Source organism: Hyla sarda, chromosome 8 (genome assembly GCF_029499605.1).
Source record: "Hyla sarda isolate aHylSar1 chromosome 8, aHylSar1.hap1, whole genome shotgun sequence".
NCBI lineage: Eukaryota > Metazoa > Chordata > Amphibia > Anura > Hylidae > Hyla > Hyla sarda.
This window is the reverse complement of record NC_079196.1, coordinates 21,753,824-21,772,636: the sequence shown is the minus strand read 5'-3', so window position 1 is coordinate 21,772,636 and position 18,813 is coordinate 21,753,824. Positions and strand designations below refer to the sequence as shown.

General features: G+C 48.2%; 1 protein-coding gene across 4 annotated transcripts in view; it reads left to right on the top strand.

Annotated features, from left to right (window-relative positions):
- Positions 1 to 1,285: 1,285 nt before the first annotated feature.
- ZRANB3 (zinc finger RANBP2-type containing 3) overlaps positions 1,286 to 18,813 on the top strand; it is a 282,012-nt gene continuing 264,484 nt past the window's right edge. Inside the window, exons 1-2 of one of the 4 annotated variants that reach the window (XM_056533786.1) lie at positions 1,286 to 1,433; positions 17,275 to 17,421. In XM_056533786.1, coding sequence (XP_056389761.1) covers positions 17,282 to 17,421 — 140 coding nt within the window. In that variant the 5' untranslated portion in view covers positions 1,286 to 1,433; positions 17,275 to 17,281. Of the gene's footprint in view, positions 1,434 to 16,589; positions 16,611 to 17,014; positions 17,080 to 17,274; positions 17,422 to 18,813 lie in introns of those variants that run through there. The other 3 variants (XM_056533788.1, XM_056533787.1, XM_056533790.1) reach the window with 3 other exon arrangements.

Sequence of the window (18,813 nt, the reverse complement as noted above, 5' to 3'; positions counted from 1 at the left end):
AACTGTATGCATTGACTCTCCATTGAAAACCGTATGCCAAAAGATGCATCAGGTTGTGTCTGTTTTGCGGTTTTGTCTGTTTTTTTCCTGTACCCAAAACCGTAGCCTACCACAGTTTTCGATCTGGGTGAAAAAACGTTTTGAAACCATAAACGCTTTTTTTAACATGGGAGTCAATGGTAATCGTAGAGAACTGTATGTGTGTAGGGTTACATCCGGTTTTCACATACGGTTTTTGACTTTGCACAGTTTTTTTCTTGGAATTTCAAACAAACAAGTGAAACTTTATTCATAATGGAGTGAAAAGTTCAAAACGTATACATTTTTTAATAAAAAACAGATAGAACCGGACATCATTTTTCAAACCATATACAGGTTAAAATTTGTACACACGTTTTGATACAGTTTTTAGTCAGGTTTTGAGGAATCTGCTTTTCATCATAAACCTGATACAGGAACTGTATTGTAAAAAAGTAATGTGAATGCAGCCTAATATCTTTCTATTTACCTCATATCTTTCTCTCTCTCTCTCTCTCTCTCTCATATCTTTCTATCTCTCTCTCTCTCATAACTTTCTATTTACCTCATATCTTTCTCTCTCTCTCTCTCTCTCTCTCATATCTTTCTATCTCTCTCTCTCTCATAACTTTCTATTTACCTCATATCTTTCTCTCTCTCTCTCTCATATCTTTCTATCTCTCTCTCTCTCATAACTTTCTATTTACCTCATATCTTTCTATCTGTCTCTCTCTCCCTCATATCTTTCTATCTGTCTATCTCTCTTTCATATCTTTCTATTTCATATCTATCTATTTACCTCATATCTTTCTCTATCTCTCTCATATCTTTCTATCTCTCATATCTTTCTATTTCATACCTTTCTATTTACCTCATATCTTTCTGTCTGTCTCTCTCTCTCTCATATCTTTCTATTTACCTCATATCTTTCTATCTGTATTTCTCTCTCTCTCTCATATCTTTCTATTTCATATCTATCTATTTACCTCATATCTTTCTGTCTGTCTCTCTCTCTCTCATATCTTTCTATTTACCTCATATCTTTCTGTCTGTCTCTCTCTCTCATATCTTTCTATTTACCTCATATCTTTCTATCTGTCTCTCTCTCTCATATCTTTCTATTTCATATCTATCTATTTACCTCATATCTATCTAATTATTTATCTATCATGTTATTTCCATCCTAATATAACGCCAGATAACCTGTACACGACAAAACTACAATTCCCAGCATACCATGTAATCCTGCAGTAGCCCCGCCCCTTCAATGTCACGGCGGGAGATGTAGTCTTGCAGGCGCCGCACAGCTGGTTGGGAATACTCTCAGGTGACCCGCCCCTTCATGTCGTCACTTCCGGCGCTGGGGCGCGAAGTTTGAATGACGTCATTTTTCTGGTTCCCTGACGTCTCCTCAGGTTAGTGGGAAGACGTAACAGGGACTAACGGGCGGTGTGAGTGTGACGTCAGCCGTGTGTGGAGGGACAGGGCACATGGGGGGAGGAGGAGGAGGGGCTCTGTCCTGAGGGGCTTCACAGCTTATGGGATGTTTTATCTCCTGCTGGGAGTTGTAGTTTCACCACAGCTGAGGAGATCCCTCTGCAAACATTCGGTGTATAGAGTGGGCACTAGTTATGTGGAGAGGAGTGAGGACCCCGGGTACCAGGAGTATAGGGTGTCAGAATGGGAGACATACAGGGGGGGGGGGGGGAGAAGACAGGGAATAGAGGAAGGGGGGGGGAAGGCAGGGAATAGAGGAGGGGGGGGGGAGGCAGGGAATAGAGGAAGGGGGGGGGGGAGAAGACAGGGAATAGAGGAAGGGGGGGGAAGGCAGGGAATAGAGGAGGGGGGGGGAAGGCAGGGAATAGAGGAGGGGGGGGGGAGGCAGGGAATAGAGGAAGGGGGGGGGAAGGCAGGGAATAGAGGAGAGGGGGGGGAGGCAGGGAATAGAGGAAGGGGGGGGGGGGAGAAGACAGGGAATAGAGGAAGGGGGGGGGAGAAGACAGGGAATAGAGGAAGGGGGGGGGAGAAGACAGGGAATAGAGGAGGGGGGGGAGAAGACAGGGAATAGAGGAAGGGGGGGGGAGAAGACAGGGAATAGAGGAAGGGGGGGGGGAGAAGACAGGGAATAGAGGAAGGGGGGGGGGAGAAGACAGGGAATAGAGGAAGGGGGGGGGGGAGAAGACAGGGAATAGAGGAAGGGGGGGGGGGAGAAGACAGGGAATAGAGGAAGGGGGGGGAGAAGACAGGGAATAGAGGAAAGGGGGGGAGAAGACAGGGAATAGAGGAAAGGGGGGGAGAAGACAGGGAATAGAGGAAGGGGGGGGGAGAAGACAGGGAATAGAGGAAGGGGGGGGGGAGAAGACAGGGAATAGAGGAAGGGGGGGGGAGAAGACAGGGAATAGAGGAAAGGGGGGGAGAAGACAGGGAATAGAGGAAAGGGGGGGAGAAGACAGGGAATAGAGGAAGGGGGGGGGAGAAGACAGGGAATAGAGGAAGGGGGGGGGGAGAAGACAGGGAATAGAGGAAAGGGGGGGGGGAGAAGACAGGGAATAGAGGAAAGGGGGGGGGGAGAAGACAGGGAATAGAGGAAAGGGGGGGGGAGAAGACAGGGAATAGAGGAAGGGGGGGGGGAGAAGACAGGGAATAGAGGAAGGGGGGGGAGAAGACAGGGAATAGAGGAAGGGGGGGGAGAAGACAGGAATAGAGGAAGGGGGGGGAGAAGACAGGGAATAGAGGAAGGGGGGGGAGAAGACAGGGAATAGAGGAAGGGGGGGGAGAAGACAGGGAATAGAGGAAGGGGGGGGGAAAGACAGGGAATAGAGGAAGGGGGGGGAGAAGACAGGGAATAGAGGAAGGGGGAGGAGAAGACAGGGAATAGAGGAAGGGGGGGAGAAGACAGAGAATAGAGGAAGGGGGGAGAAGACAGGGAATAGAGGAAGGGGGGGAGAAGACAGGGAATAGAGGAAGGGGGGGGAGAAGACAGGGAATAGAGGAAGGGGGGGGAGAAGACAGGGAATAGAGGAAGGGGGGGGAGAAGACAGGGAATAGAGGAAGGGGGGGGAGAAGACAGGGAATAGAGGAAGGGGGGGGGGAGAAGACAGGGAATAGAGGAAGGGGGGGGGAGAAGACAGGGAATAGAGGAAGGGGGGGAGAAGACAGGGAATAGTAGGGGAGGGAGAGGGGGGGGAGAGACAGGGAATAGTAGGGGAGGGAGAGGGGGGGGAGAGACAGGGAATAGTAGGGGAGGGAGAGGGGGGGAGAGACAGGGAATAGTAGGGGAGGGAGAGGGGGGGAGAGACAGGGAATAGGGGAGGGAGAGGGGGGGGAGAGACAGGGAATAGGGGAGGGAGAGGGGGGGGGGAGACAGGGAATAGGGGAGGGAGAGGGGGGGGGAGACAGGGAATAGGGGAGGGAGAGGGGGGGGGGGAGACAGGGAATAGGGGAGGGAGAGGGGGGGGGGAGACAGGGAATAGGGGAGGGAGAGGGGGGGGGGAGACAGGGAATAGGGGAGGGAGAGGGGGGGGGGAGACAGGGAATAGGGGAGGGAGAGGGGGGGGGGAGACAGGGAATAGGGGAGGGAGAGGGGGGGGGGAGACAGGGAATAGGGGAGGGAGAGGGGGGGGGGAGACAGGGAATAGGGGAGGGAGAGGGGGGGGGAGACAGGGAATAGGGGAGAGAGGGGGGGGGAGACAGGGAATAGGGGAGGGAGAGGGGGGGGGGGGAGACAGGGAATAGGGGAGGGAGAGGGGGGGGGGGAGACAGGGAATAGGGGAGAGAGGGGGGGGAGACAGGGAATAGGGGAGGGAGAGGGGGGGGAGACAGGGAATAGGGGAGGGAGAGGGGGGGGAGACAGGGAATAGGGGAGGGAGAGGGGGGGGAGACAGGGAATAGGGGAGGGAGAGGGGGGGGTGACAGGGAATAGGGGAGGGAGAGGGGGGGGAGACAGGGAATAGGGGAGGGAGAGGGGGGGGAGACAGGGAATAGGGGAGGGAGAGGGGGGGGTGACAGGGAATAGGGGAGGGAGAGGGGGGGGGGTGACAGGGAATAGGGGAGGGAGAGGGGGGGGTGACAGGGAATAGGGGAGGGAGAGGGGGGGGAGACAGGGAATAGGGGAGGGAGAGGGGGGAGACAGGGAATAGGGGAGGGAGAGGGGGGGGGGAGACAGGGAATAGGGGAGGGAGAGGGGGGGGGAGACAGGGAATAGGGGAGGGAGAGGGGGGGGAGACAGGGAATAGGGGAGGGAGAGGGGGGGGAGACAGGGAATAGGGGAGGGAGAGGGGGGGGAGACAGGGAATAGGGGAGGGAGAGGGGGGGAGACAGGGAATAGGGGAGGGAGAGGGGGGGAGACAGGGAATAGGGGAGGGGGCTGGAAAATCTGTGCGAAATTCTGCGTTAATTCAAAAGGTGAATAGACTAGTAGGGTCACAATAATATATCACTGATACTGAATGGATATGTATTAGGGGTATTATATCTCAATCAATCAAAAAAGTGACCCTAACAAACAATTCCTACCAACAAAACATCAATTCCAACGCATTTCCACCCTCCTGTAATTGCGAGAGTCATCAGGGGAAACAAGATAAAAGCAAAAAAGAGGTTAAAATTTGATGTTCTGGATGGCCCCTTCCCTGATAATAAACTTGCAGAGATATATGAAAAAAATGACAATTTATCAGTAAAGTAGTGTAGTATAGCAGCACCAGGGATAGTGTAGTATGGCAGCACCAGGGATAGTGTAGTATGGCAGCACCAGTGATGGTGTAGTATGGCAGCACCAGTGATGGTGTAGTATGGCAGCACCAGGGATAGTGTAGTATGGCAGCACCAGGGATAGTGTAGTATGGCAGCACCAGTGATGGTGTAGTATGGCAGCACCAGTGATAGTGTAGTATGGCAGCACCAGTGATGGTGTAGTATGGCAGCACCAGTGATGGTGTAGTATGGCAGCACCAGTGATAGTGTAGTATGGCAGCACCAGGGATAGTGTAGTATGGCAGCACCAGTGATAGTGTAGTATGGCAGCACCAGTGATGGTGTAGTATGGCAGCACCAGTGATGGTGTAGTATGGCAGCACCAGTGATAGTGTAGTATGGCAGCACCAGGGATAGTGTAGTATGGCAGCACCAGTGATAGTGTAGTATGGCAGCACCAGCGATGGTGTAGTATGGCAGCACCAGGGATAGTGTAGTATGGCAGCACCAGGGATGGTGTAGTATGGCAGCACCAGGGATAGTGTAGTATGGCAGCACCAGGGATGGTGTAGTATGGCAGCACCAGGGATAGTGTAGTATGGCAGCACCAGGGATAGTGTAGTATGGCAGCACCAGTGATGGTGTAGTATGGCAGCACCAGTGATGGTGTAGTATGGCAGCACCAGTGATAGTGTAGTATGGCAGCACCAGGGATAGTGTAGTATGGCAGCACCAGTGATAGTGTAGTATGGCAGCACCAGCGATGGTGTAGTATGGCAGCACCAGGGATAGTGTAGTATGGCAGCACCAGGGATGGTGTAGTATGGCAGCACCAGGGATAGTGTAGTATGGCAGCACCAGGGATGGTGTAGTATGGCAGCACCAGGGATAGTGTAGTATGGCAGCACCAGGGATAGTGTAGTATGGCAGCACCAGTGATAGTGTAGTATGGCAGCACCAGCGATGGTGTAGTATGGCAGCACCAGGGATGGTGTAGTATGGCAGCACCAGGGATGGTGTAGTATGGCAGCACCAGGGATAGTGTAGTATGGCAGCACCAGGGATGGTGTAGTATGGCAGCACCAGGGATGGTGTAGTATGGCAGCACCAGGGATAGTGTAGTATGGCAGCACCAGGGATAGTGTAGTATGGCAGCACCAGGGATAGTGTAGTATGGCAGCACCAGGGATGGTGTAGTATGGCAGCACCAGGGATGGTGTAGTATGGCAGCACCAGTGATGGTGTAGTATGGCAGCACCAGTGATGGTGTAGTATGGCAGCACCAGTGATGGTGTAGTATGGCAGCACCAGTGATGGTGTAGTATGGCAGCACCAGTGATGGTGTAGTATGGCAGCACCAGGGATGGTGTAGTATGGCAGCACCAGGGATAGTGTAGTATGGCAGCACCAGGGATAGTGTAGTATGGCAGCACCAGGGATAGTGTAGTATGGCAGCACCAGGGATAGTGTAGTATGGCAGCACCAGGGATAGTGTAGTATGGCAGCACCAGGGATGGTGTAGTATGGCAGCACCAGGGATGGTGTAGTATGGCAGCACCAGTGATGGTGTAGTATGGCAGCACCAGTGATGGTGTAGTATGGCAGCACCAGGGATAGTGTAGTATGGCAGCACCAGGGATGGTGTAGTGTGGCAGCACCAGGGATGGTGTAGTGTGGCAGCACCAGGGATGGTGTAGTGTGGCAGCACCAGTGATGGTGTAGTGTGGCAGCACCAGCGATGGTGTAGTGTGGCAGCACCAGCGATGGTGTAGTGTGGCAGCACCAGCGATGGTGTAGTGTGGCAGCACCAGCGATGGTGTAGTGTGGCAGCACCAGCGATGGTGTAGTGTGGCAGCACCAGCGATGGTGTAGTGTGGCAGCACCAGCGATGGTGTAGTGTGGCAGCACCAGCGATGGTGTAGTGTGGCAGCACCAGCGATGGTGTAGTATGGCAGCACCAGCGATGGTGTAGTATGGCAGCACCAGCGATGGTGTAGTATGGCAGCACCAGCGATGGTGTAGTATGGCAGCACCAGCGATGGTGTAGTATGGCAGCACCAGCGATGGTGTAGTATGGCAGCACCAGCGATGGTGTAGTATGGCAGCACCAGCGATGGTGTAGTATGGCAGCACCAGCGATGGTGTAGTATGGCAGCACCAGCGATGGTGTAGTATGGCAGCACCAGCGATGGTGTAGTATGGCAGCACCAGCGATGGTGTAGTATGGCAGCACCAGCGATGGTGTAGTATGGCAGCACCAGCGATGGTGTAGTATGGCAGCACCAGCGATGGTGTAGTGTGGCAGCACCAGCGATGGTGTAGTGTGGCAGCACCAGCGATGGTGTAGTGTGGCAGCACCAGCGATGGTGTAGTGTGGCAGCACCAGCGATGGTGTAGTGTGGCAGCACCAGCGATGGTGTAGTGTGGCAGCACCAGCGATGGTGTAGTGTGGCAGCACCAGCGATGGTGTAGTGTGGCAGCACCAGCGATGGTGTAGTGTGGCAGCACCAGCGATGGTGTAGTGTGGCAGCACCAGCGATGGTGTAGTGTGGCAGCACCAGCGATGGTGTAGTGTGGCAGCACCAGCGATGGTGTAGTGTGGCAGCACCAGCGATGGTGTAGTGTGGCAGCACCAGCGATGGTGTAGTGTGGCAGCACCAGCGATGGTGTAGTGTGGCAGCACCAGCGATGGTGTAGTGTGGCAGCACCAGCGATGGTGTAGTGTGGCAGCACCAGCGATGGTGTAGTGTGGCAGCACCAGCGATGGTGTAGTGTGGCAGCACCAGCGATGGTGTAGTGTGGCAGCACCAGCGATGGTGTAGTGTGGCAGCACCAGCGATGGTGTAGTGTGGCAGCACCAGCGATGGTGTAGTGTGGCAGCACCAGCGATGGTGTAGTGTGGCAGCACCAGCGATGGTGTAGTGTGGCAGCACCAGCGATGGTGTAGTGTGGCAGCACCAGGGATGGTGTAGTGTGGCAGCACCAGCGATAGTGTAGTGTGGCAGCACCAGCGGTGGTGTAGTGTGGCAGCACCAGGGATAGTGTAGTGTGGCAGCACCAGCGGTTGTACAGTAACAAGCCATGGATGGCAGGTGAGTAATACACTTAATGGACCTTGCTGTGTGCATTGGGGTGCCGTCATGCCGGAACAAAAAAAACTCAACCCAACCGTAAAATTTGAAAGTGACAACTGCCTACAATGTCTCTGTGCTGAAGCAATAAGATTTCCTTTTGCTGGAACTAAGGGGCTAAGGCTGACCCCTGAAGAACAACCCAATGGCATTATCCTCCTCCGCCAAACATTACAGCTGGCACAATGCAGTCAGACAAGAAACGTTCTCCTAGCGTCCCTTAGGTTAAGGTTCCACACAGGTTTTTTTTCTGGCATTTTCTGATATTTACTACGGTTTTGAGCCAAAGTCTGAAATGTATTTAAAAGGAATGGGGAATAAAAAAGGAAGGACTTGTACTTCTTCCTACTGGATTCACTTCTGACTTGGCTCAAAAACTGCAGTGGCAGTTCTCCAATAAAAAGCCAGAAAAACCTGTGTGGAAACCTAGCCTTACAGCTCTGTCATCAGGTCTGTGGTCAAGTTGGGTCTTGGGTTCGTAATACGGATGCAAAAATATGCCTTAGGCCCCTTTCACACTACATGTATCATCCTGTAAAAAACCTCCGTTATTACTCCCGGCAAAAAGTCCTGAAAACGGCCGTCAAAAAAATCCTAAAATTTAGCATTAACCTCTTAAGGACGTAGGGCGTACCTGTACGTCTGGTCCCGGTATTTAAAACGGGGTCACGCCTTGACCCTGCGTCATACCGGGTCGGTCCTGGCGGCTAATAATAGCCGGGACCCTGGGCTAATAGCATGTGGCACCGATCGTTGTGCCGCGTGCTATTTACCCTTTAGACTCGGCGATCAAAGTTGATCGCCGCGTCTACAGTGAAAGCTTCCTGGCAGCTCAGTTGGGCTGATCGGGACTATCGCGATAAACTTGCCATGTCCCGATCAGGTAGCACGCGAGCAGAGGTCCCCCTACCTTGCTCCATCGCGTCCGATCGGCGTTTGATTGCTCCCAGCCTGAGATACAGGCTTGAGCAATCAACCGCCTATAACACTGATCCATGCAAAGCTATGGCTTTGCAGGGATCAGTGTAAAAGATCAGTATGTGCAGTGTTATCACCCCCCTTTTCCCATAAAAAAAAAAAAAACAGCGTAAATAAAAACAAACAGATGTGGTATCGCCACGTGTGGAAATGTCCGAATTATAAAAATATATTGTTAATTAAACCGCACGGTGAATGGCGTACTCTCCAAAAAATTCCAAAGTCCAAAATAGCGTACCAGCCCGTACGCGGGAAAATAAAAAAGTTATAGGGGTCAGAAGATGAGAATTTTTAACGTATACATTTTCCTGCATGTAGTTATGATTTTTTTCAGAAGCACGACAAAATCCAACCTATATAAGTAGGGGATCATTTTAACCAGATGGACCTACAGAATAAAGATAAGGTGTCATTTTTACCGAAAAATGTACTGTGTAGATACGGAAGCCCCCAAAAGTTACAAAATGGCATTTTTTCTTAAATTTTGTCGCACAATGTATTTCTTTTTTTTCCGTTTCGCCGTGGATTTTTTTTGTAAAATGACTGTTACTACAACGTAGAATTGGTGGCACAAAAAATAAGCCATAATATGGAATTTTATGTGCAAAATTGAAAGCATTATGATTTTTAGAAGGCGATGAGGAAAAATGAAAATGCAAAAACAGAAAAACCCTGCGTCCTTAAGGGGTTAAAGTCTATGGGTACCGGATGTTCAAAAAAAAAAAAAAAAAAATATCCATTATCATCAGTTATTGTCAGGTCTTTTAACATCCGTTAAATGCTCAGTACAGCTTTACAAAAAAGGGTTAAAAACCTGATTAAAAAAAAACTGATGTAACTGGTAATAACGGATGATAACTGATGAACAACATCAGGTTTTTTAAGAAAAAATCCATAAAAATAATGGATGATGGTCATCAGTTATGATTCATTATTACCAGTTATTGCATCCATTTTTTTCATCCGTTATTGTAAAATAATGGCAGTAAAAAGCAGGATGATACCTGTAGTGTGAAAGGGGCCTTAGGCTGGGTTCACACGGCAGGACTTCTGCGCTGAATTCAGTATGAACTTGTAGCCAATACACTATGTCCCATTCACACAGCAGAATTTCCGATGCAGAATGTAATTGAAGTTAAATGGCTATAAATTGTGTGAAATCGTGTAAACCAGGCCCAGTTTTTTGCACAGAAGTATGCAGAATTATGCATAAAAATTCTGCATTAATTTATTGCCAATACACTTCAATTCCGCTGTCCCATTCACCAGCAGAATTCGTGCTGCAGGAATTCCATTGAAGTGAATTGGCTATAAATGAAATTAATGCAGAATTCCATACAGTATTCAGTGCAGAAATTCTGCTGTATGATCTCGGCTTTATTCACACAGAATTTCGAAATGGAAATTCTGCATGTGTTTATAGCCTATTAACTTCAATGGGATTCCGCAGTCCCATTCACACTACAGAATTTTCGCTGTGGTCGTTCCACTGATAAAAATTCAGAATTCCGCAAAAATTTTCGTCTTTTTGCTGAATTCATCTGTGGAAGCCCATTGACGTGATTGTTTGTTTTTTTTTCTCCCCAAAATGGGGATTTCGTGTGAAATCTAATTCAGAGGAGTACTCCGCCCCTAGACATCTTATCCCCTAACCTTGGCGGCGGGACCCCTGCGATCTCGGCTGCGGCAAGTCTGAGTGGGGGTGTGACGGCTTGCATTGGGGGGGCGTGGCCGTGATGTCACGAGCGGGATGTGACCGTGACATCATGAGCCTCCGTCGCTGCACCCAATGCAGCAGGGAGATCGCGGTGGTCCCCAGCGGGGGGACCCCTGCGATTAGACATCTTATCCCCTAGCCAAATTAATGCAGCTGTGGAATTCGGCATCTATGCAGAATTTCTGATGTCTGAACATAACCTAGCAGTGACTATTTGTACAGGATTGGTGTTCTACACCAGTGCCAATGGGATTGGAGGAAACACCTGATTTCATTGATGAGAGGTGGGGTCCAATACCTTTCCATATAGTGTAGGGCAGTGTTTTCCAACAAGGGTGCCTCCAGCTGTTGCAAAACTACTTTGGCTGTCCGGGCATGCTGGGAGTTGTAGTTTTGCACCAGCTGGAGGCACCCTGGTTGGGAAACACTGGTGTAGGGGCTAGAGACGAGCGAACTTACAGTAATTCGATTCGTCACGACCTTCTCGGCTCGACAGTTGCTGACTTTATCCTGCATAAATTAGTTCAGCTTTCAGGTGATCCGGTGCCTGGAGACTCTCTCCTAGAACTGTATCCACCTTTTCCAGCCCACCAGAGCACCTGAAAGCTGAACTAATTTATGCAGGATAAAGTCAGCAACCGCCGAGCTGAGAAGTTCGTGACAAATCAAATTACTGTAAGTTCACTCATCTCTAGTAGGGGCTCATTGACACTACAGTTTTTTTTTACTCCACATTTCCATTGACTACAGTGGGTATTCCTTCAGCTAGGTGCACACAGCGAAAGGTCCGCAACGGAACTTCTGACAAGGATCTGAATTTAAGAGGAAAACATGTTCAATCTTCATCCGCAATACCTCCAGAAAGTCTCTTTAGTGAATAGAACTTAGAATTTCAGAAAAAAATATATGAAAAAAAAAGCAGATCAGCTCACCGCTTCAATGTGAATACGTATCGAGTCTATGGCATATGTAGGAGATGGAAGCTCAGAGAACAATGGGCCATGTCCCATATAAACATGAACCATAAGAAAAGTGCAGGTCCGGCTCCCAATAGAACAGGGTTAGAAACTTTAAACTTAAATAAATGTCCATATTAAAAACAAAAAGGCAGCAACATGTCACTGTAAAAAGTGAACAACGCCGACGCGCATGGGGCTGAAGTATTAGCCCTTAATCATGGCAATGATACATAAAGCAAAACAGTGTTTAAATACCTTGGATGCAGGAGGAAAAATGTACTAGTATATGTATCATTGCCATGATTAAGGGCTAATACGTCAGCCTGAAACGCGTCAGTGTTTTCACTTTTTACAGTTACATGTTGCTGCCTTTTTGTTTTTAATGTGGATATAGAAACAAAAAAGGCGCTCCCTGTGGAGGATCACACGTGCTAAATGAGAGTAATACAGAGGAGGCACGATAGCCTCTTACCTGCTCCGGTTGTGTACCGACATACATCAACCCAACAATGGACAGCACGTAGTGAACCGAGATATTTGGATACCCGTCTGCAGCCTTCCCACATAAATCCAAGAGACCGTATAACTTCGAAAGAACCGGGAATTAGTTGCGACGCTGATCGGGATAGAAGTAATCCAGGTGCGAACATCAAGGTAAAATTCCTTTATTGACCAGAATGCAATGTGTTTCACAGCGCAAGCAGCCTTGCCACATAAATCCAAGAGACCATATAACTTCGAAAGAACCGGGAATTAGTTGCAGCGCTGATCGGGATAGAAGTAATCCTGGTGCGAACATCAAGGTAAAATTCCTTTATTGACCAGAATGCAACGCGTTTCACTGCGCAAGCAGCCTTGCCACATAAATCCAAGAGACCGTATAACTTCGAAAAAAACGGGAATTAGTTGCAGCGCTGATTGGGATAGAAGTAATCCAGGTGCAAATGTCAAGGTAAAATTCCTTTATTGACCAGAATGCAACGCGTTTCACTGCGCAAGCAGCCTTGCCACATAAATCCAAGAGACCGTATAACTTCGAAAAAAACGGGAATTAGTTGCAGCGCTGATCGGGATAGAAGTAATCCAGGTGCAAATGTCAAGGTAAAATTCCTTTATTGACCAGAATGCAACGCGTTTCACTGCGCAAGCGCAGTGAAACGCGCTGCATTTTGGTCAATAATGGAATTTTACCTTGACGTTTGCACCTGGATTACTACTATCCCGATCAGCGCTGCAACTAATTCCCGGTTCTTTCGAAGCTATACAGTTTCTTGTTTTTAATGTGGACATTTATTAAAGTTTTAACGTTTTTATCTACGTTCTTTTGGGAGCCGGACCTGCACTTTTCTTCTTATGGTTTTTGAATTTCAACACCTATTGCTGCAGAAAATTAACGCCATTGTAGCCTAATTCCTCCTCCCGAAAGGGCACAGAATTCAGCAAGGAAACTTTTATCGCTGAATTCCATAGTGTGAACGACCCCCATGTGCACATGAATGTTACTTAGAGTCCAAGACAGAGGAGGAGGCTTTTTGTTATGTAACAGCTTGTGTTGTAATGTCGTATCTCTGCTGTTATTTATCATCTGATCACCGGTTGAATCCTTTTACCTTCGCACTTGGCTCATCTGCTAGTCTATGACAGCCGTAGGCGTCCGCTCTTCACTCTATCTGTAATGGCAGGTTTCCAGTTTAAATATATTGTCTCCTCCATATGCTGTGGATACAGTCATGATATTTGTCAGTAAAAATCATAAACACCAAGGAAAGTGTAAAAGAGCAGAGAAGAGACATGTTACTGCGTTAGATCAGTAATGTGAATAGTGAATAGAATAGTGAGTACAGCTCTGGAGTATAATGCAGGATATAACTCAGGATCAGTACAGGATAAGTAATGTAATGTATGTACACAGTGACCTCACCAGCAGATTAGTGAGTGCAGCTCTGGAGTATAATACAGGATATAACTCAGGATCAGTACAGGATAAGTAATGTAATGTATGTACACAGTGATCTCACCAGCAGAATAGTGAGTACAGCTCTGGAGTATAATACAGGATATAACTCAGGATCAGTACAGGATAAGTAATGTAATGTATGTACACAGTCACCTCACCAGCAGAATAGTGAGTACAGCTCTGGAGTATAATACAGGATATATCGCAGGATCAGTACAGGATAAGTAATGTAATGTATGTACACAGTGACCTCACCAGCAGAATAGTGAGTACAGCTCTGGAGTATAATACAGGATATAACTCAGGATCAGTACAGGATAAGTAATGTAATGTATGTACACAGTCACCTCACCAGCAGAATAGTGAGTACAGCTCTGGAGTATAATACAGGATATATCGCAGGATCAGTACAGGATTAGACGTCTATGACCTGGAACTACATCTCAATTCACAAAAATATTTTTCAATTTACAAAAAAAAAATTCTTATTTTTGTCTGTTTCTTTATCTCTCTGTGATGTCCCTCAGTTTTAGTTCTTAGTTCTGAATACCAGCTCTCTTGAGTGATACTACTTGTACCAAGTTATCACTGAGGCTGGTTTGCTTGTAGGGTTTTGAGAAAGTTGGGTGAATACCACCCATGGACATTGAGTGTTCATAGAAAGATATAACCTATAAAGACTAAATAGATTTTTAACATGACAGAAGAGAACAGTAGAAACTATAGGGCTGTGTGTAGTGACATAATTGTTGCCGCTGCGGCATATTGCTGAGCTCTCTTCCTCGCCATTATGGGCCGCTCTGGTACATCAAAGGTTAAAGCAATCACTAACTTAAATGTCACTTTCTAGTTGTCATCATCTTTCATCGAGATGTAAATGGAACGGATTCGCTCAGGTTCAATACTGAGGTTTAATGAAGTATTTTTAGCACTCGTGGCGGGCGAATGGATCCCCATTAGATTCCGGCGAGGGTTATGAGCTATTAAATGTGTCTTTCTACCTATGGTAATGAGCGGCGCCTGATTATAATGTCCATTTTAGAATTCATCATCCAATTCCTCCTTGACTTTCGTTTGGGGAGAGAAACGCGGAAAGATGGATTCATCTTTCAGAAAACAATCCCTCAAGAGGCCAATTTATTTTCCTCAAGCGAAAATATATTCACTCATAATGTTGTGAATAGAAAGCGTTGTGAACGCCGCGATTTGCCGGAGCTATTTTTGAATGAATTTACACGGGAGAGAAAGCCAATTGAAATTGCTAATGTACGAGCCGTCCCCTCGGCCTCCGCCTGTTGTCGCCCGCTGCACAGCGCCCTGTCACTTCTTGTTTTGCTTGTATGTGAGGTGTCCTGTCATGGATTTACTTGGTGGATGCCTTTACATTTGGATGACTTTCAGATGTCCTTGTGAAGGTAAACTACTTCGTATTGCTGCAGCCAAGACACAGCTCACAAACACTGCCTAAGATAGTGGTCCCCAACCTGTAACCGTCCAACTATAACCCCCAGTGTCCATTGACAGCCTGCAGGCTTTATTAACCTAATTACATAGTTTATAAGGTTTTAGTCCAACAAGTTCATATATCTCTATTGTGTCCCCACTGTGTTTATCTAAAGGAAGACAAAACCCTTATGTGGCTGATACCAATTCCCCCATACCATGGGAAAAATTCCTTCCGACTCCAAATATGGCATCAGAATAAATCCCTGGATCAACGTTCTGTCCCAATAGATCTACTGTAGTATCCATAACCTGTAAGGTTATTACTCCCCAGAAATGTATCCAGGCCCCTCCTGATCTCTTATTGAGTTCACCATGACCACTCTGGCAGAGAGTCCCATAGTCTCACTGCTTTTACTTTAAAGAACCCCCGTATATGCTGGTGTAGAAACCTTCTTTACTAGTAAACGTAGAGGATGCCCCCTTGTTATAGATACAGTCCTGGGTATAAATAGGTCACGGGAGAGATCTCTGTACTGCCCCCTGATATACCATACTTAAATGGTCACTCTCATTAAAGGGGTACTCCACCCCTAGACATCTTATCCCCTATCCAAAGGATAAGATGTCAGATTGCCGGGGTCCCGCTGCTGCGGACCCCCGGGATCTACCATGCAGCAGCCACCTTTAGCGGCTTCCGCTGGAGGTCCTCAGGCTGAGTCCATCTCGACCACGAGGACAGAGCATAGTGACGTCACGGCTCCGCCCCGTGTGGCGTCACGCTCCGCTCCCTCAATGCAAGTCTATTGGAGGGGCATGACAGGATTGCATCGAGGGGGCGGAGCTTGATGTCATACGGGGGCGAAGCCGTGACGTCACTATGCTCCGTCCCTGTGATCGCCAGTAATCAGACCCGGAGCAAACACGCTCCGGGGACTGATTCTAACGGGGTGCGGCGTGGAAGATCACGGGGGTCTCCAGTGATCTGACATCTTATTCCCTATCCTTTGGATAGGGGATAAGATGTCTTAGCGCCGGAGTACCCCTTTTAAAGCAAGTTTTTGCTATTGGTAAATAAAAAAAATATTGCTAATATACTTTGTTTTAAAAAAATGAAGTTTTCTATGTTTTATTTGTGCTTAAAAAAAGCTCAAGAGCACATTTTCCCCCATCTTATACACAGACTTAGGACCGAAGCCCAAACACAGGAAGTGCAGCCTGGAGTGCTGAGGGGGGTGTGTCCAGCCTCATCCAATCATAGCTCCTCTCACACTTAACTGCCATATGCTGTTGGTTGGACACCACCCCCCTCAGCACTCAACGTCATAACCTGCCCCCTCATGACATCCCGCCCCCTCAATGCAAGTCTATGGGTGGCAGCCCTCACACCCCCTCCCATAGACTTGAATTGAGGGGGTTGGGGCGATGACGTCACAAGCTCCCGGCTCCAGTGTTCGGAACAGTTTGTTCCAAACGTTGAGCAGCGGAGTACCCCTTTAATTATCCCCCCATACTCCCCTCCATGCCCAATCAATGAAAAAGAAAAAATAACAGAAAACTCTTAATCTTCAGAATAAGCCATCATCATTTGATCTGTGGGTGCCCGACCTCCAGCACCCCTCATTGATCAGCTGTGACGTCTGGGTGAATGCTGCGGCTCTTCATTGTCTACCAGCACTCGTCCTTCCATCGCTGTGGTATTAGTAGTGGTGGTGAGGATTATAGCGGTGATAGCGCCACCACTACCAGTAGTACAGCAGTGCAAGCATGAGCGCATGTAACCTGCTGCAAAACAGCTGATGAGGATGCCAGGAGTCGGGCCCCCGCCAATTTAATATTTATAGCCTATTGGTTATCTTTTGCATTTCTGTAGTAATGTTCCCCCCCCCCCACCCCCTCCCGTTTTTTATCACATCTCTTATTTGCGGAGTTCTCTCTGCAGAGGTGACCGTCTGTATGTGGATGTGTCATTGTAATAATCTGGGATATTAAGAAGTCTCGGCATTGATGTGTATTAGTCAGAGCAGCTGTTCTTTTTCTGTTTATGTCGTTTTTACGCTCATGTATTTCAGGGTGTTATTTCTCACTGTGACATTGATTCTTCAGTGATCTAATCCATGTGAACGCCAAATAAACTGGAGGAAGGAAAGGGCCTGAATATCATTATCACTTATGTGCTAAGTACGTGCTTCACGGGGTGATACATGAAAGAGATCTGGATCAGTGATAATTTATGTTCCTTTTTCATTGCCGGCAAGCAGAGGCTTTGAAACTTGAGATATAAACTTGAAATATGAAGTTTACAAACTTGTTACTTTTTTTTAACAATGTATTTATTTATTCATTCATTCGTGTTGGTTTCCAATTAATTTTTAGGTAAAAAATGCCAAAGTCGAGAGCCAAACAGAAGGAATCTGCTCAGGATGTCGCTGACAAGTTATTGTCTCTTCCCGACCGACTGAGAGAGCGACTGCTTCCTTTCCAGAAGGAAGGCATCCTGTTTGCGCTGCAGAGGCAGGGAAGGTGAGAAGATATTCATCCGATCTGCCTGTGAAATCAAGATGATGATATTACTGGTTTACCTGTATCATGATGGCTTATCAGCCTCTGGGTGTAGGCAATGAGTGGTTCTTTTCACTGACAGCAAACAGAGATTTTTATAAAGACAAGGTACAGTGGTCCCTCAACATACGATGGTAATCCGTTCCAAGCGGACCATCATTTGTTGAAACCATCGTATGTTGAGGGATCCGTGCAATGTAAAGTATAGGACAGTGGTCTACAACCTGCGGACCTCCAGATGTTGCAAAACTACAACACCCAGCATGCCCGGACAGCCAACGGCTGCTGGGAGTTGTAGTTTTGCAACATCTGGAGGTCCGCAGGTTGAAGACCACTGGTATTGGAGGTTGTACTCACCTGTCCCCACCGCTCCGGACCGTCACCGCTGCCCGGGATGTCGCCGTCCATCGCTGTTGCCGCGTCCCGGCAAGGCCTCTGCTCCCCCGGGATCCTCGCTCTCCGTCACTGCCAACACGTCGCTACACACGCTGCTCCTATTGGATCACGGGACGGCGTGCGCGACGACGTGATGACAACGATGGGGAGCGCCGACAATGCAGGGGATCCCGAAGAGGATGCGACAGAGCCCCGAGGACAGGTAAGTGATTGTCAATGGACCACACGGGGCACCGTAAACGGCTATCCGGTGGCAGCTGAAGCAGTCTGCGCTGCCGTATAGCTGTTTATGCGATGACCCCGACATACAAAAGCATTGTATGTTGATGCTGCCTTCAACATGCGATGGCCTCTGAGAGGCCATCGTATGTTGAAATGATCGTATGTCGGTGCCATCGTAGATTGGGGGGTCACTGTATATTAGAATGTAGCAGAACTTTCCACTAATGAAGTCTTATATAAACGTTGACATAGAGGGGTACTCCACTGGCTGTTTTCACACTGCTGGGGTCGACCACGCCCCTCATGCCGTCTCGCCCACGCCCCCTCAATGCAAGTCTATGGGAGGGGGCGTGATGACCTCCTTGCCCCCTCCCATAGACTTGCATTGAGGAGGCGTGGCCATGACGTCACAAGGGGGCGTGGTCGACCCCGCAGTGTGTAAACAGCGTTCGGAACATTTAGTTCCGAACGCTGGCCAGTGGAGTACACCTTTTAACCAGTAGAAAATTTGAAACGTATATTATGTGTGAACATACCCTAAAGGGAAAGTGCTGATAAGTGCTTGGGTAATAGAAAGAAAACAAGAAAGCTGTCGATTGTATTAATGGAAAACATTATTATTTTTTTAATCAACTGGTGCCAGAAAGTTTTAAACAGATTTGTAAATTACTTTTATTAAAAAAATATTAATCCTTCTGGTACTTATCAGCTGTTGTCACACCCCCTCCCATAGAC